The 18,678-nt window shown below is 44.4% G+C and overlaps 2 protein-coding genes across 3 annotated transcripts; one reads left to right on the top strand and one right to left on the bottom strand.

Annotated features, from left to right (window-relative positions):
* Window positions 1-108: 108 nt before the first annotated feature.
* PLAT (plasminogen activator, tissue type) lies at window positions 109-8,335 on the bottom strand. Of its 2 annotated transcripts, none has more exons than XM_064400565.1 (14): window positions 8,318-8,335; window positions 6,879-6,980; window positions 6,456-6,495; window positions 5,923-6,054; window positions 5,497-5,610; window positions 4,962-5,136; window positions 4,304-4,395; window positions 3,870-4,044; window positions 3,630-3,727; window positions 3,005-3,200; window positions 2,369-2,505; window positions 2,140-2,280; window positions 1,373-1,521; window positions 109-568 (listed from the first exon to the last, which is right to left on the bottom strand). In XM_064400565.1, exons 2-14 carry the CDS (start codon window positions 6,957-6,959, stop codon window positions 410-412), a joined length of 1,689 nt encoding a protein of 562 aa, XP_064256635.1. In that variant the 5' UTR covers window positions 6,960-6,980; window positions 8,318-8,335; the 3' UTR covers window positions 109-409. The 2 variants fall into 2 exon arrangements, with proteins under 2 accessions (XP_064256635.1, XP_064256634.1); XM_064400564.1 differs by lacking the exon at window positions 8,318-8,335 and adding an exon at window positions 8,128-8,265.
* IKBKB (inhibitor of nuclear factor kappa B kinase subunit beta) lies at window positions 8,236-18,481 on the top strand. The gene is made up of 21 exons (XM_064400563.1): window positions 8,236-8,390; window positions 8,464-8,558; window positions 9,185-9,302; window positions 10,056-10,125; window positions 10,530-10,618; window positions 11,106-11,195; window positions 11,547-11,671; window positions 11,981-12,088; window positions 12,387-12,516; window positions 12,976-13,170; window positions 13,411-13,525; window positions 13,848-13,971; window positions 14,258-14,409; window positions 14,523-14,584; window positions 15,046-15,155; window positions 15,398-15,447; window positions 15,951-16,050; window positions 16,196-16,343; window positions 16,536-16,663; window positions 17,362-17,452; window positions 17,945-18,481. The coding sequence occupies exons 1-21, from the start codon at window positions 8,286-8,288 to the stop codon at window positions 18,011-18,013; spliced, it is 2,274 nt and encodes a 757-aa protein (XP_064256633.1). The 5' UTR covers window positions 8,236-8,285; the 3' UTR covers window positions 18,014-18,481.
* Window positions 18,482-18,678: the final 197 nt, after the last annotated feature.

Below are 18,678 nucleotides of genomic sequence, written 5' to 3'. Positions count from 1 at the left end.
ATGTCTTCCAATTGTACAGCCAAGTAAGGAGGGAGATGAAGTTTTCAGGAAATTAAATGTCCCCTTCAGTTCACACCCATTCCTAAAACAATACAGCTGCTAAAGAGATGCATGATCTCTCTTGGTTTATTCACTCAGGGTCAGAGTTAATTTTTTATTGTACTTATGTGATTTGATGCAGGGTTAAAGTTTGGTGATGTTGGAGAAAAGAATGATTAGCTTTTAATAACCTGTAATAAGGAGAGTATTATGAGAACATGCCCTTCCCACACATTGCAGTTTGTCTTCCTGTTGTACTCGAAGTCATAAGCATCTGGACAAACAGAAAGCCCTGTCAGCATACTTAAAACACCCAGAAGGAAGCTTTGAGGGCATGGTCACAAGATTGGAAAGGGTTCATTTTTCCTTCTCAGAGCTTCATGGTGTCCTGAATCCAGTCAAGATAACGAACCACGTTTGTATAAACACCAGGAATGTCTTTGCGGCCGCAGCCGATTCCCCAGCTGATGATCCCGATCAGAAACATGCGATCATCCTTCATGCACACCAGAGGCCCTCCAGAGTCACCCTGCAGAGAAGCACCAGATTAGTAACAATCTTTCTTTGGTTTTGCATTGCTTTTGCCACCCCCACTGGCTATGTTTACAGAAATACCCTATGCAGTATGCTCACAAATCAAGAGCTCTTTTACCTAAGTCACTTTTATGTTCCAGACTCCCTCAGTGCTCCTCTTATGGGGATAGACACAGAAAAATGTAACACTAAAGTGTCTAACTTTGTATGGAGCTCGTTTATGAAATACAGATAAAGTATTGAAAGGAAAAAAGAGATTAAGGCCCTTATTCAAGCTAAAAAGATCCAAGGGGTTTTATACTCCTGTGTGTAACACTAAAGCAAAATTATTAAATAGCTGTTTAAACAGAAAGGATGTGGATTGAATGCACACCTTCATTTTTCCTCATGTCATTGCTCTCTACCACCTTTCAGCCTTTATTCTTCTTTTCTCTACTTTTCAGTAGAGGGCCACCCCCTTCCTTCTACAGAACCTCCTGCTGAGTGTTTTGCATGCTCACATAACAGAAAATACTAGGAAATGCTGGGGTGGGTTTTCCTGTTCAGTTTTGTGGTATTTCCTGTATTTGGGATTTTCAGTCTGTGTTGCTCTGGTTTGATTGTTTAAGTGTTCTCTGCCTTCTCCTCCGTGAGGGGTGGGGGAAGAGAAATTAAAGAGGAGCCACGAGTTCTGTTCATCAAAAGTCTACTAGAGCTGCCATGTAGGCAAATGCATAACTTCTTTAAACTATTTTCTGAAGCTTTTTGTTTAATTAGCTCAAAGTACAGAGAAAAGAAAAGAAAACAGAATTGGGTTTACCTTGCAGGCATCATCAAGGTGCCTTGTGTCTCCTGCACATAACATATTGTCTGTAACTGTCCTGTTGTCTAGATACTGTGCTGTGCACCGACTGGCTGGGAACAGTCTGACATGGCCTTCCTTCAGGTGCTCTGAATAGAATGGAGAAACTGGAAGAAAAATGACAATATAAATATGTATATATACTTGTGTATGTGCATATATATGTTTTTTAAAAGTTGCAATTCTGTGTCCATAGTTTAGGGGAGAGTCAACAGAAGTAGCTCTGTGCTAAACTAAAATTTCCTTGTGAAAGGTTTTTTTTTATATCTTGGGTGTTCCACTTTGATAATCAGAACAGCTTAAATCTAGTTGAGAAACAATACTGTTTCTTCAGCAAGCTAGAGAGGTTTATGCAAGCTCCAAATTAAAGACTGCCAGGTTTCTTGGGTGGATAAGTCATCTTTGCATATTTCTATCAATCAAAGTGAACTCACAGGAAATGCCTATGAAAATGCCTTAACTGTATGAAACAGGATCCTAGCTTTTTAACATTGTACTGTGGAGAGTATCAAGGAAGACTACTACTGACAGAACAACCCTACAACTGACAAAACTGAGATGAATAACTTAGAGCAAAACTTGATTTTTAGTAACTCCTATATACATTTTGTAGTGCTCATAGAAGCCAATATGATACATGACACATTCAGTGATGCTAAAGGCTTGACTTCTTTAAGGGCAGAGGACTCAAGCTCTGGACATGCAGAGATATATATTCTACTTACATTCTTCATTTCTGCCATAACCAGAGATCTCACACTCAGTCCAGTCAGGCAGCTGCAGCTCTGGTGTGGGGAGGCAGGCTGCACGGACAGTGCCTGTTTCAGCAGCACACTCTTCTGCATCTGAGTTCAGCTGCAACAGAGCTGAACAAGGAAAAAATAGCCCCACTTCATTCATCACAAACTTGAGCCAACCACGACCTTCCAGTCACAAAGTCAGAGAAGTTCTTACCAATATCATTGTTTAAATTTTCTGAGTCAAACCTCTGATGCACAGTGTAGGTCTTCACTTGAAACTTCTGTTCCGTTTCCTCAGAAGTTGCTCGGGAAGTCCTACCCAGCACAATCTTCAGCTGATCTGTACTAAAGCTGAAGCAAAGAGAGTCTGTATTCCTGTATTACTACAGTCAACCCTTCCCTTGAAGATGTGCTATTGGAAAGTCTGCTTTTTTTGTTTTAATTTTTTTAAATTTATTTTAGCTCTATTACTACTTTGTTACCCAGGCAGTTTGACTTCAAAGTGACCTATTTTTCTTCATTTTTGTTCTATGTGCTTACTGCCATCAGGGCAAAGCTCCTCTGCCAGCCCCTTGCTGTTCTCAAGTTTCAGATGGTTCTGCTTTGTGTATTGACAACTTTGTTCTCAAGGTATCTGATAATCTCCTGTAGTACCTTAATGCCATCCTGCTAGTTTGCCCAATTAAATGCCTCTCTGTAATGCTCAGCACAATTAACTATAATCTTTAGTGCAGATTTACTGGGATAAAGAGGGTTTTTTCCAAGTCTTTTACCCTCCCAGTAAAGCTAGACTGGATTCTTCTACTTTCCAGACTTTTTTCCCACAGATAGCACCGAATCCTCAACTTACCCTTCCTCAAAACAGTGAGCAGCTGACAAAACCCAGCAGGAGCTGATCAGAACTCCTCCACAGAGGAAGTGCTCTCCAGGCACTCGGCGATACTTGACAAAGATGGCAGCTTGCCATGGGTGAGCTGCAATTTCTGCATAGGAACCACCTTTAGTGCTGAACTGGCGTGCTCTGCGCTGCCGTAAGCCACAGGTGGCTGTGGATGACAAACCCAAAAACAGGCTTTTTGTTCAGGCACTCCTGCTTTGAGCTGGGGTTAAGAGCCTCCTAGTCACCAGTCCGTGCTGAGGCAGCCTGCCACAAACTGCTTAGCATTTGACTCACCCCTGTTTCCTAGGAAACTTGTATTCTGATTTGAAAAATACAGTAAGGAAACCCTGCCTTTCCTGTTCTCCGTTTCTGCAATCTTCCCTTCTGGCACTTCTGTGAGAGTGGAGCTACAGAATCTCTTTCTGCTCCACAAAATTTTTCTTGTTTGTTTGTTTAACCCCAGCTCTTTTTTCACTAGAAGATGCTTGAATGTAATACAGCTTTTTTTTTTTTTCTCTCTAGATCTTACTTTAATACAGATGACATGCAGGACAGTAATGCTTCAAAGAAAGAGAAGGAGTGCTGGTATCCTTACAAATAGGCAAATTGCAAATAGGCACATTGCAGTACTCCCACGTGAGCTGATTTCCTTTCAGGACATGGCACCAGGGCTTGCTGTCATTATCAGGATTCCTGCAGCATAGCAGAGAGAAGAGCTATTTTTATTATCAGATGTGCAGAGAATTTACAGAGACCTAAAGGTGTCAGACTGTGACCCAAGAGTACTGCAAGGCAGTTTGGTGGGTTTTTTTTAATTCTATAACCAACTACATACCTGCAGAAATTGTGACTACCAAGGCCCAGCTGGTAAGCATCTTTTCTCCAAGCAGTATATAGCTTGCTGAGAAGGATTCCAGAATTCCACTTCAAACAGGTAGCTCCAGAGCTGGTAACACTGTGGCTGCCACGGTAATCTGTGCCTCTTCCAGATCTGCAGTTCATGTTCCTAGCTTCAACAAGAAAGCTGCACATTAACAGATTGATGTGAACCTGTCAGTTGTTCCTAGGTGTGATTTCTATCAAGGCATCTATATATTACCTCTGTGTATCTCGTTATTTCAGTGTCATAAATACTAAAAGCCTAAATATGATATAACACAACAGTCCCAACTTTTTAGACTACAGAAATAGCCCAAGTTCACAGAGAACCCTGATATATGCAGTGAATAATGGAAATTCCAAAGTCCTGTCCCCAACCCCTGCATGTACCTTCTGAACAGGAGGGCACGCTGCAGTATTCCCAGGTGTACCTTCCCCCTCTGTAGATATAGCACCAAGGTTTGGAATCCTCATCTGGGTTTCTGAAAGAGTCACAATATTATGCATCATTATAAAGCTACTGCCAATAGTGTCATGTAGGCCATCTACTTTGCTAACTTAGTTCTGCTCTGCAGTGAAGACGTGGACTGAACTGTCAGAAGTTGCTAGAATTCCTATTTTAATTATAAAAGTGTGGAGTACATTGAGGTGGAGATGAGATGGCAAGTAGCCAGCAGGACTGGACATCATGTTTGTGCAGTTTAGCTCATGTACAGGAAACACTCTGTTTTTACAGTTTTGACCAGAATTTGAAGCAATAGGAAACTGAATTAAAACTGGAGTTTAGAGAGGGCTGGGAAGGGTCAAGGGAAAGACTGAGGGGTGAGAGATACTTGCATTTTGTGGTCTGCCATAAACATCCAGACTAGGAAAATGTAAAGTTCAGCTATGGCTACAGATGTTGCAGTTACTGCTCAAGGGCTGCCCAGTATCTGCACCAGTGCAGAGTGCTGTAGTCTGATTCCAAGCAGGGAACAATTCTTTTGCTCCAGGCTCTTTGAATGGGCTGATTCCTGTGGCTCTGGCCTGTGTGCCATCAGCCCCTCACCTGCAATATTTGTGATTGCCCAATCCCAGCTCAGCAGCATCCTCTCTTTGGCCAGTGTACATCCAGTTCACCAAGCCACCACTATTCCAATTTAAACATTCAGTTTTACTCTCTGTCATGCTCCAGGTACCCCTATATGTTACTCCAGTGCCTTCGTAGCATTTAGCTTCAGTATCTAAACAAAAGGGAAGAAAATGTAAGGACAGCATCCAAATTCTTTCCCAGACAGCTTCCCTGGTCTCTGTTCTGTTTAAACTTGGCTCTCAGATGTCTTGTCTAATAAGTCAGTGAAAATGCTCTGTCAGGCAGACTGTAAGTGTACATGAAGGTCTTCAGCTGCAAAATTCACAGTTTTGTTAAGAGACACCTAAAACAACCCAGGTGTCCTTAAAGTTCTCTGTAGTATTAGCTTTAGAATTAAAAAAAACCCAACTTATTAGAGAGCCTAGCCTACAGCAGGAGCTTCTGGGTACCTCATCCTTGTGCACTGCACAGCTAACATCATTGCTCACAGCAGTTGATGTGGTATACTCACCTATTTCACACAGCTTCCCTGAGAAACCTTGGCGGCACTGGCAGATGAAGAGCTGTGGGGAATAATATGCCTGTGAACATTGGCCCCCATTGTAGCATTTATTTCTAGTGCAGACTGTGGAATAAGCAAAAGTCAGGAAATACTGTTAGATTTCACAGAAGCAACAAGCTGCCAATGTACACACACCTTTAGTTTTCCTGTCAGTCTCCTTTAGCCTGTTCTGTTTTTCCCTACCCACCTGTTATTGCCATGTTCTTACAGCCTTTTTATGCTTCCATTCTTTCTTTGGTTTTGTTTTCATTTCTATCCTCTACTATTCCCAGATAAATTTTCTGTGCAGTAACCGTGGCCCTGACTGCGGAGTTCTTCTTTAGGATGATTAGATGGACAATCTGTCACCATTTCCTTTTTCTTTGTCATACATACCTCTGACAGGCACAGCGTGGCAGCGACTCCGACCATTGTCACACCTACAGTATTCTATTCTGCTCCCTGAAAGCCTCAGCCAGGTCCCCCTGTGCTGGTAAATTTCTGCAGATGAATGATCTGTGCAAATGGCTGCAATCAGAGAAAGGAAATCCTCTTTTAGAGATTCAGGGAAAAGACCTGGCTGAGCAAATTCTAATCTGTTTCCAGGAGAAAAGTACCTGTGATGGGAGCATCTGTCTAATGGGTTGCCCTTTTACCTTTTCAGACCACAACTGTCCCATCTCTCTCTCTGCTGTGCTGCCAGATGTACTATTCCACTATTGACTGGCCTCTTTTTATTTCAGGAAGAGCAGAGAGAGGGGAAAACTTTGTTGTGGATGGTATCAATGGTCTGGTATTTTGGCTTCTGAATCACTCATCCACATAACCATGACAAAAAGCTTTCAGGCTCTGTTTCTTCAACATCATTTGCTTTCCCCTCCCGTGTTCATGCTGCTCCAGCTAACATGGTTTTAGTTAGCCTGGCTTACCTCTAGGTCTGGCTCCTCGTTTGAAACGCATGTGTAAGCCCTGCAAGCACAGAAGGTTAATTCTGTGAGTAACTGCTCTCTTAAAAATGTGAGACAACAAGTACCTTCAAAGAGTCAGTCCTTCTCTTGAGGGCAGGTAAATCAGGGAAGCTCTGAGGAACTGTCTGCCCTCTTGTCAGACAGTCCAGTGAAAAGTGCCTCTAGTACCTCAGGATGGGTTCCCAAGAATTGTAAATCATTCAGTTGCCACGGATTACCAGGTGATTGCTTGTCACTCAGATGTAACATTTATTCCTCTGACTTCTAGTGAGCTAAGCAGATTCTCCTTCTGCCTGATGCAGACAGCTGGAGTCAACGGTAAGGAAGTGCTGCTGAAAATACAGGGAGATGGCAAGAGAATTATTTGATGCATTAGTCCCTTACCTGGCACTGGGCAGTCATGATTGCTCCCACCAGCACAAGGAGACAGGGGAGTTTGCCCTCCATTCTGAGTGTTTTCCCCATCAGATCCAAATCTCAAATTATCTGTAGAGACAAAAATAAGATGTGTTGAACAAAGGAGTTTTACAGTGTGAATGGAGTTCAAGGCGTAACTTCAAATGAAAGTTTTAAATTACAGAAGTTCTTTTTACACATTTTCAACCCGTCACTTCTCAGCTGTCTGGTCTAACTATCCTGGTCTTCCTGGGGAAACTGCCAGGCTGGACCCAGATGTGCTTTTACTTGATAAAGTTAGAAACCTGATAAGCTAAAGCACACTCTTTTATGTCTGGAGGAAACTGAGAAGGTGTTTCCTGGATCACTGATCCCCAGTGGGAGACTGTGAAGGTGTGATGTAGATGTGGTGGACTCCCCCTGCTTTGAACAAATCCATTTTCTCTCCTCCTTTTAAAATATAATACCTCCTCTACAAACCAAGAGGTGGGAGTGTGACAGAGTAGCAGGCACAAGATACAGGCAAGAAAATACAATTTAATTTCCAGTCTCTAGGATTGCCCAGAAGTTCCAAATATTTTTAATAGTATTCAGGCACTGTTGCCCACACTATCACCTTTTTATCATCCATGTTATATGCAGAAAGCTAACCCAATTATTTGAGAAAACAACTATTTCCAGAAATCATGAGCTCAGACTTTGTTTATATAAAGCCAGAGAAGGCAGCTGGAATACAGCTGGTGAAATATGATAGCTGAGTCATAAATTGAGATTCAAGGCTAATATGGAGAAAGACTCTGTGGTTTTTTAATAGTTTTGTCATTGGGTTTTTTTTTTTTGTTGTTTGTCTGCTTTAGAATTTGTTCAAAGCAAAAGGCACAAATAGTCCAGTTTCTATAGCATTACCAGGAGTACAACAGGAGAATTTTAGATATGATTTATCATCTCAGGCTGCAAAAAGAGGGCACTTCAGAGATGTGGTAGATCTCGGAGCGCACTTTCCATCCCGTAATGTTGCGCGCCTTTGCAGCGGCATTAAAGTGCATTAAAGTGCATTTTAAAGCGCCTCATGCCAGCCAGCCGGGGAGGACGAAGCATCCAAACCCCATGCAATGCCCAGAACAGCGCTTTGTCTCGGGCGGCGCGGTGAGAAAAGCAAACCCCGCGCTGCCGATTGCCAGATTTCAGAGATGCTGCGTGAAGAAGACGGTCACTCCGCGATTTAGATTCTACTTACACAGCCCGCGAGGCGCCCTCTCCTCGCACGCCGAGCCCCGGTGCCGCGGCTCGGAGCGGCGCCGGGCGGGCCGAGCGCCGGCCCCGCGCTCCCCTCAGAGGGCGGCGCTCGCTCCGGAGGCGGAAGCGCAGCTCCGGCGGAGCGGAGCCGGGCCCGCCATGAGCCGCCCGCCCGCGCTGCAGCCGCTCACCTGCGGGCCCTGGGAGATGCGGGAGCGCCTCGGCACCGGCGGCTTCGGCAACGTCATCCGCTGGCACAACAAGGTAGGGCGGCGGCCGGGCCCGCGGCGCCCCGGCTGGGGCCGCGCGCTCAGCCCGACCCGTGCTGCGCCCACAGGAGACCGGCGAGCAGGTGGCCATCAAGCAGTGCCGGCAGGAGCTGAGCCCGCGCAACCGCGACCGCTGGGCGCTGGAAATACAGATCATGAAGAGGTGAGGCGGGTGCCGTGGGGCCGAGCCCCGCGTGGCGGGCCGGGCGCGGAGCGGAGGCGGCCGCGGAGCGGGAGGGCGCTGAGGGACGTGTGAGGGAGAGGCTGCGGCCGCCCGGGGATCCCCTTCCGGGAGCTGCCGGCCGCAAGGTTGTGGAAATTCACGCCTAAAGAGACTTCGCCTTGTGCTGCGTGAGGCTCTTGGGGCTCACGGTGCCGTCTTTGGTTCTCCTGCCGTGCCCGCAGCCGCTGCTTTGCCCGACTTAATGTCTGTGCTGGGGCAGTCCCGTGGGGTATTGGAGGAACATTTTCGGGTGTTGTGGTGTGATTGGAGTTTGGGTCTTTTCTAGACGGTGGCAGCAGGATGTCTTGCGCTCCTTTGCAAGGCTTGTTGCTGTTCCTTCTGGGCAGATCTGTAGTGCATGGGTGTCGAAGAAACACACTGGCTTGCACATGAAATGCCAGGAGTGAGAATGTTGGAATGAGTCTAGATCCTGAAAGATGCAAATCTTTAGAATTCACTAATTGAGTTTCTAAAAGGATTTGTGACCATGTAGGACTTCAGGAGCACGTGAAGCTGTATAGCAGTTGCAGAGCATCGTGTGTACTTGGCTAATTTTTGTTCCGCAGACTGAACCATCCCAATGTGGTGGCTGCCCGCGATGTCCCTGAAGGGATGCAGAAGCTGGCACCAAATGATTTGCCATTGCTGGCCATGGAGTACTGCCAAGGTGGAGACCTCCGTAAGGTGAGGTCCCTGGGCTGGTAACCAAGGAATGGATCAGCTTCTGATCTTATCCTACTGAAGTTTTCCCTTAAAACCTTTGTTTTCACATCCTTATGCTTCCTAATTCTAATTATGGCATCCAAAGGTGTTGGTGGCTTGGTCCTTGATATTATGTTCAGCTTTTGAAGATTTAAGTGCTTTGTGAAACTCTTTTTTAATTTTTTTTGGATGCAAGTGACACTGTGAGGAGTTTGCACATCAAGAATGATGTGTAAGGGATGTGCAACAGTATGTGAGTATGGCCAAGACCATTGTAGGGCAGGTGCATCTGTAGGCTGTACCCTTCCTGAAAGTGATTAACTCCTGCCTGTCACAGGAATAAATAACACATGGTAGTTCTAATCCTAAGGCTTTTCTGACCTTTGCTATAATCTGCCCACAGCTAAAACACAGACCTTAGGCCTGAGATTGGAGTTGATACTGGCAGGCACAGGGGAAATGGCAAAGAGGGGTGGAACAAACAGAAGGATGACAATGGGATGACAGTGATTTCTTTCACCTCCTCCTTTATCCTTCCATGCAGTTAAACCAAGGCTGTTTTAATTACGAAGCTGTAATTGCTGCTACCACAGGTCGCAGTCCATGGAGTTTTGTGCTTCTGGAGAATTTTATTGCTGTTGCTGAAATTTCTTGCATCCCTGAGAATTGGTGGGACTGTGGGCCTCACTCAGGATAGAGGAGGGAAAGACTGCATTCTGTGTTGCTTACTTGCAGTACCTGAACCAGCTGGAGAATTGCTGTGGCTTGCGGGAAGAAGCTATCCTTATCTTGTTATCTGACATTGGTAAGTGGTAGCAATACCTTCAGTTGTCTGGGCTATGGAAATCCTTTCAGTCCTGAATCTACTCTCCAAATACACAGCAGTGACCTCAGTGACTCCATTTTAGACTGACCTTTTGTGATCTTCATCATCTACCAAAAGTGTTGGGAGTCTGGGGAGGTCCTTGCCTACTAGAATCTAGCCAGTGTTACTACAGTTTAAAGAAAGGATGTGAGGGAACACCCAGACAGAGAACTCAGTTGTGTCCAGAGTTCTGTGATGCTAACTTTCCACCTTGCACTTAGTGTTTGATTGTACAAGGTTTGATGTGAAAGCCATGCTTTTTACTAGATAGAGCTGAATCCTTGCTGAGCTCGTGCTAGGTACTGTTACTTATGCTCTTACAATTGGCTTTTTCTGTGTCTCAGCTTCTGCTCTCAGATACCTTCATGAGAACAGGATCATCCACAGAGACTTGAAACCAGAGAACATTGTGCTGCAGCAAGGAGAGCAGAGGGTAAGCAGGAAGCAGTTGTCTCTGCCTGCACAGACAAGTAAGCTTACAAGGAACATGCATGTGCTTCATGTATGCAGTTACCTGGTCCCTCTGCAGGAGCTCTCAGCCCAGGATAACACCTGTCTCAGGTCACTGTGTCAGGTGAACAGTATTCTGTGTGCAGCTGAGATGAGACATTGTATTAGACATCTATTAAATTGAAATTCAGTCACCTGAAATTGTGACTTTCAACTATTAAGAAAAGAGCCAGACCATACTGATTAATCTAAGATTGGAAGGAGCTGGATGCATAACTGCTAAGTGTGCTGTGACACCTTCAAATTCATTGTGGTTTTAGGAATTTACAGTAGCCTCCCATTTCTACTTCTGTCTCTTCACTGGCACCTTTCTGATGTAGCTTTGAAGAGCTGAACCTTTTCTTTCTTCTGTATGATGTGCTTTTAACAGGACTTCAGTGTAGCATTCTATTCTCTGTTGTGTGTTTCAGTTAATACACAAAATCATTGACCTTGGTTATGCTAAGGAGTTGGATCAGGGTAGCCTGTGCACGTCCTTTGTTGGGACTCTGCAGTACCTGGTAAGAATGGAATTCAGCCAGAAGAGCAGCTACTGCTTTCTAGTGGGGTAGAATTAACTGTTATCAAGCTTTGGGCTGGGATGAAGTGCTTGTGTGGTACGTGGTGTGTTTGTGGTGCTGAAGCTAGCAAAGGTGACTGCTTTTTTGCTAACAGTGGGTTTTCTGCTAGTTGCTTCTGTTATAAATAAGCAGGAGTGCCAGCAACCAGGAATGCTGCTCACTCCAAGAGGGTCTCAAAGCATGTGTGAGGCAGCATTCAGTAATGTCTTTAATAATTTCTACAAATGGGATGTTAAGGGATGGAGAAAGCTCAGAGCTGGGTGGCTTTGTCTCATGTGTGTGATCTCTCAGGCTCCAGAGCTGCTGGAGCAGCAGAAGTACACAGTGACAGTGGATTACTGGAGCTTTGGCACGCTTGCCTTCGAGTGCATTACAGGCTTCCGACCATTCCTGCCCAACTGGCAGCCAGTGCAATGGTGAGTGAACCATGCTGGGCATGGTGTGACTTCCCTGTTTACAGGAAGTAGAAGTGTGGTCCCTTCATGCTGAGGATAATATCCCTGTGTTCCTTGCCCTTCTGACCCCCTTCACAGGAGTTTGACCCCCTGAGCAAGTTCAGTATTCCTGATACTTGCCCTGTGGGGTAAGGGCTGACTCCTGCAGGGCAGATAACAGAAACCAAAGTGGCATCTGTATTATGTCTGTCAAGAGCAGCTTTAAGAGCCTACTAACAGCAGGATGGGAAAGGCAGGCAGTTGTTTCACCGTTGTGCTTGCTTACATTAGGCATGCAAAAGTGCGTCAGAAGAGTGAGCTGGATATTGTTGTTTCAGAGGACTTATCTGGAGAAGTCAAGTTTTCTAGCAGTCTGCCCTGCCCGAACAATCTGAACAGGTGAGTGCTGGAAATGGCTGTGCTGAGATAAACTGATTCTTCTGCAAAAGGACCAAGATTATATTATATGCCTTACTGTGTTAATCTGTAAATAAATTGAGTGCATGACACAGGCAGTACTATTGTCACTTGTCAGTCTTGTCTCTTATAACTCTTGGTTTCTGCCTTCTAAACATTGTATTTGTGAGAGGGAGAAGTGAGGGGGAATTTTGTTAGTCCTCCCACACAGAACAGGCCATATGGTTACTGCAAATGCACTTTTGCCTCTTCTGACCTCCTTCTGGTTTTTATTGCTCAGTGTTTTGTCTGGGAGGCTGGAGAAATGGCTGCAGCTCATGTTAATGTGGCACCCACGTCAGAGAGGTACAGATCCTACGTACGGACCCAATGGGTGTTTCAAAGCTTTGGATGACATTTTGAACTTGAAGGTAAGCAATGGCTCCATATTGCCCTGAAAAGTTTTCCAGAGAGTAGTTGCCTGTAGTCTGTGAGAGGAGAGTCTTGAGTCATAGACTTAGGAGGAAGAGTGAGGCAGAAACTTGTAGAACTGTCTTCTGACTGTCAGTGACAGGTACTCTTCTCTTCCTTCTTTGAGGACAAATACTCCCTGAGCTTGTTAGGAGTAGTGGATAGCTTCTGTGCATGCTTGGTTCCATATTCTGAGAGAGGATTCTACAGCTGAAGGTATTTAGTTGCTGTGTGACCTCTCACTTGATGGAGGACAAGAACTTTGCCATAGTGTTAGGAAGTAACTGCAGAGTGACTTTTTGAGTCTGCCAAGTGCTCTGAACAGTTTTTTGGTGGTCATTGTCTCAGTCCCTCAATCTCTGCTCTAACATGAGCAATGCATCTTCAGCCTTTCTCATGCCATGCTACTCTTCTTGTAGTTGCTTCATGTTTTGAACATGGTTACGGGAACTGTGCACACCTACCCTGTGACAGAGGAAGAGACTCTGCAGAGTGTGAAGGCCAGGATTCAGTCAGATACAGGAATTCCAGAGCAAGACCAGGAACTACTGCAGGAAGCAGGACTTGCATTGTTTTCTCAGAAGTTGGTCACTAAACATACAGCTGATAGCAAGGTGAGTCTGGACACTCCCTTTCTTACTTTTGAGTAAATCAGAAGACTCTGCTCACATTTTGGGATTGCAGGATTTGGCATGCTGTTGCCATGGTAACCTCACAGCCCTAACAGCCATTGTAGCATGGGCACCCTGTTGCCTTTGGTATTTCTGAGTTTAGCTACGAGGACTGTTCTGTTTATGGTGTTACAAGGCTTGCTTTTCCAGAGAAAACCCAGTTGGGTCTTTTGTCTTCTGCAGGTGAATGATACTGCAGCTGCAGACACAGACCTTCTCTTCCTCTTTGACAACAAGAAGGTTTCCTATGAGGCTCAGGTGGCCTTGCGTCCTCACCCAGAAAGTGTTGACTGCATCCGTAAGGACTTTCTCTGGCATGAATGTGAAGGGGGGTCTGTGCTGAGAGCAGGGTCTGTGTTCTGTGTCATGTACAAGGAGCAGAGGGAGCTTTTGCATCAAGAAGCAGTAAAATGGACTGTCATTCATTCCATTTATCAGAATAACTGAATAAAGGAAGTGTTTGATTTTGATATACTGGGGGAACTGCACAGGGGTTATCCAGCTCCAGGCTTTGCAGACCCCTCAAAGGAGCAGTATTTTGGTCTGTTTTGTGATAACACAACCTTCCATCTTCATGTTGATATGTACATTTCCCTTTTCCCCACCTCCTCTGTTTCCAGTCCAGGATCCAAAGAAGAACCTCCACTTTTTCCAGCTGAGGAAGGTGTGGGGTCAGATCTGGCACACAATCCGGATGCTGAAAGAGGACTGCAACAGGCTTCAGCAGGGCCAGCGAGCAGCCATGTACGGTGGCTTGTCTCTAAAATACTTATCTCTGTCTCTAAAATACTGATCTCTGTCTCTAAAGTACTTATCTCTGTGCTCTGGTGAAAGGGAAGACACAAATGGCACCCTGTTGGAATGGGGAAGCCCATGATTGGAGCTGTAAGCAATTAATGAAAAGCTGAGTTAGCCCTTTGGCACAACTGCGTTTGTCCTCACTGCTATCTCAAGTATCTGCTGTGGATGTAAGTGGCATCCTGGTGGATTTTTATTTTTGGAGGCTAATAGGACCTTCTTGTCCATGCAGGATGAATCTGTTGCGTTACAACAGCACCCTCTCGAAGATGAAGAACTCAATGGCCTCCCTTTCTCAGCAGCTGAAAGCAAAGCTGGACTTCTTTAAAACAAGCATCCAGATCGATCTGGAAAAGTATAAAGAGCAGATTGAGTTTGGAATTAGTGAGTATAGCATCTGGAAAACAGTTCCTTTCATGCCTCTTATCCTCACAAAAACACTTAGCCCTTTCTCTGTGAACCTGAGAAAGCCAGTCACTCTTCTTTGCTTCCTGTAGCTTCTGAGAAGCTGCTGTTTGCCTGGAAAGAGATGGAGCAAGCTGTGGAGCTTTGTGGGCGGGTATGTTTCTAAATCTATCTGCTTATCATAAAGAAAAGAGGCTTGTTTTTATTATCCCTCCCCTCCTCCCCCGTTTTCTTCACTGTCCCTGCCTTAAATAGAAACTCCTTGTGTTTGGACTGATTGCAGATTTCACATTGCCTTGGTTTGCATGGCACCATTTTTGTCCATTACTAGTACTACATACATGAAGCTTATTCTGTTGTGAGGCTTAGGGGGAAAAGGGAGATCTTGGGGAAGCCCCAAAAATATCTTGGAAATTGTTTTATCTAAGAGCACCGACCTAATTTCCTTGAATTGAAGTGACTCATATTCTCATTTTTCTTTGGCCAAGGCCGCTGTTTGTGTCTTGCAAACAGCAATAAATATGTGTTTAGAAATACAAATGAGAAAGGAAGAACCAGTGTGAGTGGTAGTGTCTCTGAGACTGTTCTGTTGCTTATGTTCTACCCTGCTTTCAGGAGGATGATGTGGACCAGTTGGTGAAGAGGATGATGGCCCTGCAGACAGACATTGTGGACCTGCAGAGAAGCCCACTAGGTCGTAAACAAGGAGGAACACTAGAGGATTTGTGAGTTGAACTGCCTTGAGCTTCAGATGCAGGAGTGTTTCCAGTTTCCTCTGACTAGAGGACAATGAAAGGGCTGTTAGTTCCACCCAAATTATGGGGGACTGGGATGACTTCAACACTAAATATGGCTTTTGACTAACTGTCATTGGTCTGAAGTGGCAGGCATAGAAAAGATGAGTTCTCAAACTATTTGTTCTTAATTTTGGTTCTTTGGAAATCCTTTTTTTTCCTTTTTATTCTAGAGAAGAACAAGCCAGAGAGCTGTACCGAAGACTGAGAGAGAAGCCAAGAGGTAAAAGACCCTTTAGCTCAAGATCAGCTTGTTTTTTGTGGATATTAACTTTGGAGATGTAGCAATGATCATTGAGAAAATGATCTGCATTCTAGGCCTGCCCAGACACTGGCAGCACATGGGCTCTCCTGGACTTGCCTTTTTTTCAAGAGGGGAGTCATTTTCACACTAGGCCAGCCTTCCTTTCTTGGTGCTTTGTAAAGTGTTCTCAAAACTCCTCTGGAGCTCCTCTCAGAGCAGGCTGTTGCCACAAGCATATGCTGCTGCTTCTGTGTAGGAAGGATAAAAGACATGGCTGTTCCTTTGATGCAGCCCCAACTCTCCATTTAAAGTTTTTTCATTTTGAAGAAGGTGGCCAAAATTCAGTGTAATTCATCCCACTCAAACTTGCACATCCTGAACTTTGGATGCTTGAGGATTGAAGCAGTAGTGGAAACAAGCCACTAAGACCCTTCTGTGTCCTATAAACCTACCTTTCTGTGTAATACTGACTGTCATTGCAGATCAGAGGACCAGTGGTGACAGCCAGGAAATAGTACGACTGCTCCTCCAGGCAATCCAGACCTTTGAAAAAAAAGTTCGGGTCATTTATGCTCAGCTCAGGTGAGCTTTGTTGAGAGAAGGTTTAAAACTCAATGCATACAGCTAATGAGATCTTGCAGTGTTACAGGAAATAAGTAACTGCAGGAATATTCTCCTACTGCAGTGGCCCACATGTGATCTGATTAGTTTTTTACTTTTTTTATAGTAAAACTGTAGTTTGCAAACAGAAGGCATTGGAATTGTTCCCCAGAGTGGAGAAGGTGATGGCTCTGATGAGTGAAGATGAGGAAACAGTTGTTAGGCTTCAGGAGAAGCGACAGAAAGAACTGTGGAACTTGCTGAAAATTGCTTGTGTAAGTAAAAGAAAAACTCCACTTTAACCCAAGAATATGGTTTGTAGCATAGATAACTGAAATAATAGTAGATTGAGTATATCCTATTTATTTTGAATTTATATTAAGGCCAGATTCCAGGTTGTCTCATATTCCTGGCTGCTGAAAACTAGTGGAAATAATTGCACTCTGAATATTCTGTGTTTTCTTCAGAGTAAAGTACGTGGTCCTGTTACTGGCAGTCCAGAGAGCATGAACACATCACGTCTTGGTAGCTCGGGTCAGCTGCTGCTGCAGGTCCCTTCTGGAACATACAATTTATCAGACTCTGTAAGAAAAAGGTGAGGCAAAGTCTGGAGCTGCTCATGCCAGCACTACAAAGCTGGGCTTTATGAAATAATGGCACACAGAGTTTCTCATATTTTACACTTTGTGTCCAGCTTGTGTTGTCAGCAGTCTTGGTGTACTTGGTACTCAGACTTCCTGGGGCTTGCAGATACTCCTTACAAAAAGCAGGGAATCATGTATAGCTTCACTTCCCCCTGCTTCAGTAATAATGGGGTTTTTTTGTTTACTTCCTTTAATCTGAGGTGGTTGGGCTCATTTGGAAGTACACTGCCAGCAGGAGCTGTTGAAGCATTGCCATGTGAGGTCACAGTAGCTCAGCTGTATCCTTGAGGAGGTGGCTGTAGCCAAATGTGTAGTTCTGGCTTCCTTAAATCAACTGGCTCACCACTTGGAATGAGACACCTTTTTTGTTTATTTGCATGTTGCTCCATCCTTAAGTTTATAAGCTTTTTGTCTAGTAACAGTGGTTCCACATGAGAACCCAATCCCATCCTGGAATACATTTCCTTTCCCCTGTGTAGTAATTCAGGGGCTGCCACCAACTTTTCAAGCTGCAGTATGAATTACAGGCCTGTGACCTGACTGACTTCAGTGTTCTGCAGCATCTCTGCCAGAAATATTTCGTGATGATAGAGGCAGCATCTCTTTAAACTGTCACAGCAATTAATAGTGTGATAATTGCCCCTTTCAGTGAGGAGCTACTGCTGGAATCCCGGAAACTTTGTAGCCAACTAGAAAATGTGATGCACGACACAATGAAGGATCAAGAGCAGAGTTTCTTGGTAATGTATTCATTCTTCTATAAATGGACTGGGCAAGTGCATGGCTTCAAAGTTCTGCTTCTGCAACTAATATAGCTAATTAACATCTGCAATTTACTCCTGGACAAGGGGAGAGCAGGAGCTGCAGGGACAGGAAGCACCTGTTCCCTGATAATCTTCTGACTGACATACTCTGCTTGCCAAGACTGGGAACTTGTGCTGAGCAGTAAAGGATGGGGCAAAGCACTTGGCTGTGCAAAACTGCATGCAAATTTAACATCATGGGGTGGCAGTGCAGTGGTGGGCAGGGATGTTTTATTTAGTGATGCAGAATATTAAAAAGATTGTAAAATACTAGAGTGCAAGTAGGTTATTTCCTTGATAGCAGTCACATGGCTTATCAGGAAATTATATTGACCAACTTGTTTACAGTAAATTTTTTCAAAGTCTAACATGGTTTGCCTTTATTCTAGAGAAAGCACTGTAAGCTAACATTGACCATTTATTCTTTAGGCTCTAGACTGGAGCTGGCTGCAGCTTCAGGTAGAAGAAACAAACAGTCCAGGACAAACGGAGATGTGAGATCACTTTGGATGCCTCTGAAGCCATGCTGCTTTGGGAAGCCAACTGTGAAAAGCTGCTGCCTCTGAGAAGGGAATATCAACTGCCTCCTTCTACTGTCACCAACTGCTTATGTGATACATATGGCCTAGCTTTTAGTATCCACTTCTCAGACACTTTTTCACAAAGATACAGTAGGGAATGCCTGTTCTTAACTGCTTGGAAAATGTTAATTGTGCCTTAAGACAGCAGATACTCTGTCCTGATAAATCTTCCCTTAGGCATCACCTGTGGCTGTTCTGCTGCGTTTTAGGTTTTCTGATGAACAATGGATGTATACCCAGTCACTGGCAGATGTCACCTTCCTAATGAACTGTGAACTTAATTTCTTAACTTTGCTGATTTGCACTTTTTTTCTTTAAGTGTAATGGTTGTACTTACCTAATACTTGTTTCCTGTATGGGAACGAAATTATCTAAAACATGTAAACTTTTGGTTTGCTCTTTTTGATGCGCTCAATAACACTTGAATGGAAAAAGCTGCTTTCACTGTGCAGGTCTCTAAAACATGAGAGGTGTAAGAATGTTATCCTAGAAACCACAGGAGAAGGAAATCTTCAGTGTACAGGTATCTTGTAACAAAGCATTTGCAGATTATCTATTAACCATGCTTAAAGTTGTATGAAA

The sequence above is a fragment of the Passer domesticus genome, chromosome 28 (genome assembly GCF_036417665.1).
Source record: "Passer domesticus isolate bPasDom1 chromosome 28, bPasDom1.hap1, whole genome shotgun sequence".
NCBI classification, from domain to species: domain Eukaryota; kingdom Metazoa; phylum Chordata; class Aves; order Passeriformes; family Passeridae; genus Passer; species Passer domesticus.
Note: the sequence above shows the minus strand (reverse complement) of the source record. Positions and strands in the feature narration are given on the sequence as shown.